This window comes from Salmo trutta, chromosome 16 (genome assembly GCF_901001165.1).
Source record: "Salmo trutta chromosome 16, fSalTru1.1, whole genome shotgun sequence".
Classification (NCBI taxonomy): Eukaryota; Metazoa; Chordata; class Actinopteri; order Salmoniformes; family Salmonidae; genus Salmo; species Salmo trutta.
Genome location: NC_042972.1, coordinates 27,513,229 through 27,519,000, shown reverse-complemented (window position 1 = coordinate 27,519,000; position 5,772 = coordinate 27,513,229). Strand labels below are relative to the sequence as shown.

At 40.9% G+C, this 5,772-nt stretch overlaps 1 protein-coding gene across 1 annotated transcript; it reads right to left on the bottom strand.

Moving 5' to 3' along the window:
* Positions 1-505: 505 nt before the first annotated feature.
* On the bottom strand, positions 506-5,145 carry LOC115150454 (ras-related protein Rab-5B). The gene is made up of 6 exons (XM_029693765.1): positions 5,040-5,145; positions 3,931-4,266; positions 3,495-3,646; positions 2,978-3,100; positions 2,773-2,866; positions 506-2,391 (listed from the first exon to the last, which is right to left on the bottom strand). The coding sequence occupies exons 2-6, from the start codon at positions 4,088-4,090 to the stop codon at positions 2,267-2,269; spliced, it is 654 nt and encodes a 217-aa protein (XP_029549625.1). The 5' UTR covers positions 4,091-4,266; positions 5,040-5,145; the 3' UTR covers positions 506-2,266.
* Between the last annotated feature and the right edge of the window lie 627 nt (positions 5,146-5,772).

Genomic DNA, 5,772 nt, shown 5'->3' with positions numbered 1-5,772 from the left:
GTAAACAATTGTTGGAAAAATTACTTGTGTTATGCACAAAGTAGATGTTCTAACCGACTTGCCAAAACTATAGTTTGTTAACAAGAAATTTGTGGAGTGGTTGAAAAACAAGTTTTAATGACTCCAACCTAAGTGTATGTAAACTTCTGACTTCAACTGTATCTTTAATACAAAATGATTTCTATACTTGGCACAAATTGTGTGATACATTAGCAGAAGCATTCTACAGTAAGTTTGTACAACTAGTTTTGTGGTTTGCACTCGCATACAGGATTTGCTGCTAACCACTAGGTAGCCTAGTGGTTAGAGCGTTGGACTAGTAACCGAATGGTTGCAAGATTGAATCCCGGAGCTGACAAGGTAAAAATGTGTCGTTCTGCCCCTGAACAAGGCAGTTTACCCACTGTTCCCTGGTAGGCCGTCATTGAAAATAAGAATTTGTTCTTAACTGACTTGCCTAGTTAAATAAAAATCATATGACATGCTCTAAAATGGCACAAATAAATGTTTCACAAAAAAACAGCTTTATTCCTTCCTGAGTGGTAATGCTTATGCTTTATCATCATGTTTTCACCAAATAGTTATCTAATAAGAAATTGTATATATTTTTAGAATGAATTTCATTATTTTAAAGAAGAAATAGAGAAATGTGCAGGTGTATAAAATATTTCATCTTACAACATGTTATCACATCAATTATGTATTATCAAACTGCACATGTATAGACCAACAAACAATTAAAGATTAAAAAAGAAAGGCACTTATTTGTAAACATTTTAAAACAAGGCATTGAGACTGCGATATAGGATATGCATACATGGGCAATGCACATTGTTATAAAAAGCTTGATAATACAAGACTTGAAATGAGATCCAGTGGGCATATAGTGCCTGTTATGATGCTATATTGGAACACCATTAGACAAATATATACTTTGTGTTTATAAAACAATACACAGCCAGGGAATTCTATGAAACTATAACACAGTAATATTTGCAGTGAGCAATGCGTCTGTGGTAATTAAAACAGGACAGAAACAAGAGGCAAATCGGATAAAGGACATTGATTTTGTCAAACCACAAGAAATTATCTTCTCATTGTCTTAGTACCACTGTTTTTATCACCATCTCTATGCAATTGGCCAACAATTTTGTTCAACCATCACCGATGAACAGTCTGTAACATTAGGATTACCTGTACTGTACATGGTTCTATACATCCTATTTCTAACTGCAACATAGAAAACATTCCTATAGTACAGGCCAACTGAGTACACCTTAGTATTGCACGTTTATTAGTAGAGGAGATGTGGTGAGAAAAAAATAACTTACATTTGATGTCACTTCCTCTTTTAGGGACTACATAGTACTGGTGAGAGGCTCAGAAACTGTAAAGCAGAGCTGATAATATAAATGTCCAACTATGATAGAGAGGCAAATGAACATGGATAAAAGCAATTTGCTATGCAGTCATAGGAGGGACTGCTGGGCGCTTTGACCATGTGTTCTCAGAGAAATGATCTGTGTGCTTTGTGCAAACAGACATTTGGCCTCCGCCTCTGTTTTAATCGCTTTGGCCTAGTGTGACTGTACCGCCTGAAAGACCAATGTGATGTCACTTCCTGTTTGTGTCCTCAGATTGGCAGCATTTGCCAAGAACTTCATAACCCCACACCACGTGTTCAATAGGCCTTCGTTTCTAGCCTACTGGGAGAACTGCTGAGTGTAAACACCGAGATGGGACAATGCAGTCTGTATCTCAACATCATTTAATTTATTTTCATAATATCAAATAAACCCACGAAAATGTGGAAAGGTTAGAGGAGTGTTATGATAATAGCTAAGACTAAAGAGCATAAAGATCACGTACAGACCATACAGTAAGTGTATTTTATCTGGCTGGGTCAGTGGCTGTCCAGTAGTGCCGAGTTGACAAAAACATGTTGGGATGTGATAACCTTAATAGAAGTTCATCTTATTGTAGTGTGTGCTTTCCTCCCATTGATCTACATACACTGAGTATACAAAACATTAAGAACACCTGCTCTGTCCATGAAATAGCTTGACCAGTTGGGTGGGTGCAACTCAATATTAGGAAGGAGTTCCTAATGTTTTGTACACTCAGTGTATTTGTCCCTTATCATTCCTTTAATTCATTTGCATGCAACACTTCTCTCTTTTACGCTCCTTTCTTTTCTCTGGAAAATCTCTTTAAACTTCCCTCCTCCCTCAGATGTGAGCTTGCTTCTCTTCTCCCCCATCCCTCCTCAGTTTCCACAGCACTGGGCAGGGCTGGTCTGGGTAGGCTGTCTGAGGTCCACTGGAGGTCCTCCTCGAACCCCAGCACTGCCAGCTACTCCACCCAGTGGCTCACTCTTGGGCAGTTTCTTGGCTAGAAAAAAGAGAGACAACAAATCATGGTACTGTATATCAACATAGAGGACCACATAGAACAATTATAGTATGTGTTGCTTATAGTTGAGATGGAAACGGTATAAACAAGGAGATCGCTGCTCATATTTGGGTGTACAGTGAGGTTTTATCACCCTCTTGTGGATACAGAGGGACATTATCCCTTAGATGTGTCAAGGTAAGGAGTAAACTATCCTAGCAAAAACAAATTCTCCGTTAGGAATTGTGTTATGATGAGTTTTGACTGATAACGAGTACATAACATTAAATATGAAGCCCTCGAGAAAGAAAGTCAGTGTCATCTCCAACAGCCCATTTCAACACTATGAATTTGGATGATGGCGCGTCAGACGTGACTCACCTATGGCCAGGAAGAGGTTGTTGACATTCATGGCTGTCTTGGCAGAGGTCTCCATGAAGAGAAGACTGTTGTCAGCAGCATAACCCTGACCGTCCTGAAAAAACACCACAGACATACAGACCTGCTACACACAAACACATCACTGCACAAGCATTTGGCCATTATCTCGCTATCTTGGGTGTGAGGTATACACACAGGAGCCTACCGTATACTCCACCGCTCTGTTAGCAGACCAATCGGCTTTGTTGCCCGCTAAGGCTATCACCATGTTTGTACTGGCCTGTTTCTGGAGCTCGCTCACCCAGGCTTTGGCTCGTACAAAGGTCTCCTATCCAGAGAAGGAAATAAAGATGAGATATGGCCAGAATGAACAGGGAAGATATACTAGCCCGAAATGCATGTCCTTTTCAAACATCTGGCTCAAACCTCTGCACAAGTGGTATAGTGTAAATGTAGGATATTTGCGAAATTTAGGGCGAAATTTATGGCGAGAATAATTAACAGACGCTAAGCATTGTTGGTGAAAGACTTCACTACATATGAGTGGAAAAAGTGCGAGGAAGAGATGGGGAATTGAACAGGGAAAAGATAGGAGTCATTATGCAGGAAGGAGAAGGGCTGGACAGGAGGATTGTGAGAGTGGGGATGAGAGAGAGAGATAAAGGGGGAGATGGACCATTTGATAAAGGAGAGGGATATGTTATCATCTAAGATGTACATACTGTGTTGGTAATGTCATAGACCACTATGGCTGCCTGAGCTCCTCTGTAGTACATAGGTGCCAGGCTGTGGTAGCGTTCCTGACCAGCCGTGTCCCAGATCTCAAACTTCACCATGGCACTGTCCACACTCACCATCTGAGTCAGAAAGGCCGCTGAGCGAAGAGAACATGGGAGATGCTTTAGCCTACAAAATAGTAGTGAGAGGAGTTGATGGATACGTAGATTGAGGAAAAAGAAAACTTTGTGGGTCAGATAGAAAGAACGATAGAAGAAAAGTGTGCAAAATGTGAACAACTCTCTGGAAAATGTTATCATATGGACAAACAGAAAGGAGGAGGTCAGATGACCAGATGTAAAAGTCTGAAAAAAATGACCTGAAGAAGAAGTCATATTGGTCTACAGAGGAGAGTATTCTGGTGTATGGTTGGTACTCTACCCCCAATGGTGCTCTCCCCGAAGTCCTGGTACTGGCCTTTGACAAACTGCAGCAGCAGGCTGGACTTCCCCACTGATGTCTCCCCCAGTAGAACCAATTTAAACTGGCTCACCTTACTGGACTGGGGCTGGCCACTGGGTCGGGATGGGCGCACTGCCATCGGGGCTGTGTGTCCGTGAGGGGGTTGTTGGGGAAATTGAGGGTGGGGGGTGTTGAGAGTGGGGGGACAGAAGGAAAAGGAGGTTCAAGTGACAGCTGGAGAGAGGAGCAGTGTGCGGGGGGGGGGTACCCCTCTCAAGGACAATGGAACCCGTCTGCCAGATGTAAAATGGAAATCTATAAGACAAAAAAATACAAAAAAACAACAGATGTATCCCAGAATCTGGACTTTTATCATAAAGGAAACCTGTCACACAATCACCCATGAAACACATATTAAATCAAAATATATCTACACTCTAGTTTGCATGCTGCTGTAATCAGTTTTAATCTAGCGAATAGCCACTAGTAGTTAGGAAGCATTAAAAGCCTGGGCTACTTACTAAAACCTGATTTATAAAACCATCTCTTATTTGTTAACCTACAACTGAACAATGAGTGAAAATAAAAGGATTCAATAGCATCAATAATTACGTGGCAAATGTAGCAGACAATATCTTTCAAAACAGACTTTCTCTTCTTATCTTTCTGCAACACTGAGTTGACCATTAGGCTTATAGGTACCCCAGCCTGCCCTCGCCTCAAAGACTAATTTACGTTGACTATAGGCCCCACGTCGACCGCGGAGTCCAGGTTGGCTACCCCGCAACAATGTAACATGTTACTTACTATTCCCTACTAGGAATAGGCCTACAGATGGTTGGTTGACATAAAGCCTATATGCTATACATATTTAATAACCATTTAATAAGTTATCAACCCTCCCCCACTTCTACAGTCCACTCATTAGTGATAAACCCCATTCCTGTCCCTAGGTCATATACCGCAAGTCAACACGACCCCGTCCGTAAGGAATCTGTCGACAGCGCCCCAGAGTGGTCACATCAGAGCGTCGTTACACACAAAATAACTTCAGATTTTGTTTGTTTTAAATTGCATTGCGACTATACCTGGCAAATGTTGCTGTTTATCCTTTGTCTTTTTAGTTGAGATACAGACTGCGTTGTCCCATCTCGTAATTCCGGTGTTTTGGGGCGGTAACAGATTGACAGCTTTTTACCCAATTGTCTACTGGTAAAAGTCTATCCTTCCTCCACAGAAACTTTCGGGGAAGAGATGTAAGCTATTGAGTGCAAAGTAGTCTCGTCCTCCAGAGTAGTGTTCTGAAATGAACCCCCCAGAACAAAACTCCTATGGTCGAGGTAGTGAAGGTTTTGGTGGGCAAAAATTATAAAATGCTCTACAACAGAATAGATCTGAGCAGAATAGAATAAAATATCTATCAACTCTTACTCGCATCATAAACCTTTGTCATTTGAAACAGTTATCAAAATGCCATTACTTAATAGTGAACGAAAATGCTAGAACAGACTAGGACTATATCTGAGCATAATAAAATAGAAGAGCTACGCAAAATAGAGCTGAGCAAAGAATAGAATAGGCTAGATATGAGCAGAATAGAGCTGAGGATAGAAAATATATAATATAATTGCTTATTTTTGTCTTTTGACAGCAGTTGAAACTAAAAAATGCAAGTCCTTAATTTGTTTGTTATGATGTGGTAAGACAGTTGTAATAAACTGATAAAGGCATTAGGGGCAATATGCATTTAACAAATTACAAAGTGGACACCCCACCACTGTTCTGGTAAACAGCTGCCTGCTGGGACTGGAGAAATGTAAC

Bases quoted from the DNA above. Each gene is read 5' to 3' on its own strand.
- LOC115150454 (XM_029693765.1), bottom strand. From the start codon at position 4,090: ATGGCAGTGCGCCCATCCCGACCCAGTGGCCAGCCCCAGTCCAGTAAG. The intron at 3,647-3,930 runs GTAGAGTACCAA...CTCTTCGCTCAG, and splicing joins CGGGGAGAGCACCATTGGGG to CGGCCTTTCTGACTCAGATG. The intron at 3,101-3,494 runs GTATGTACATCT...TTCTCTGGATAG, and splicing joins TCTATGACATTACCAACACA to GAGACCTTTGTACGAGCCAA.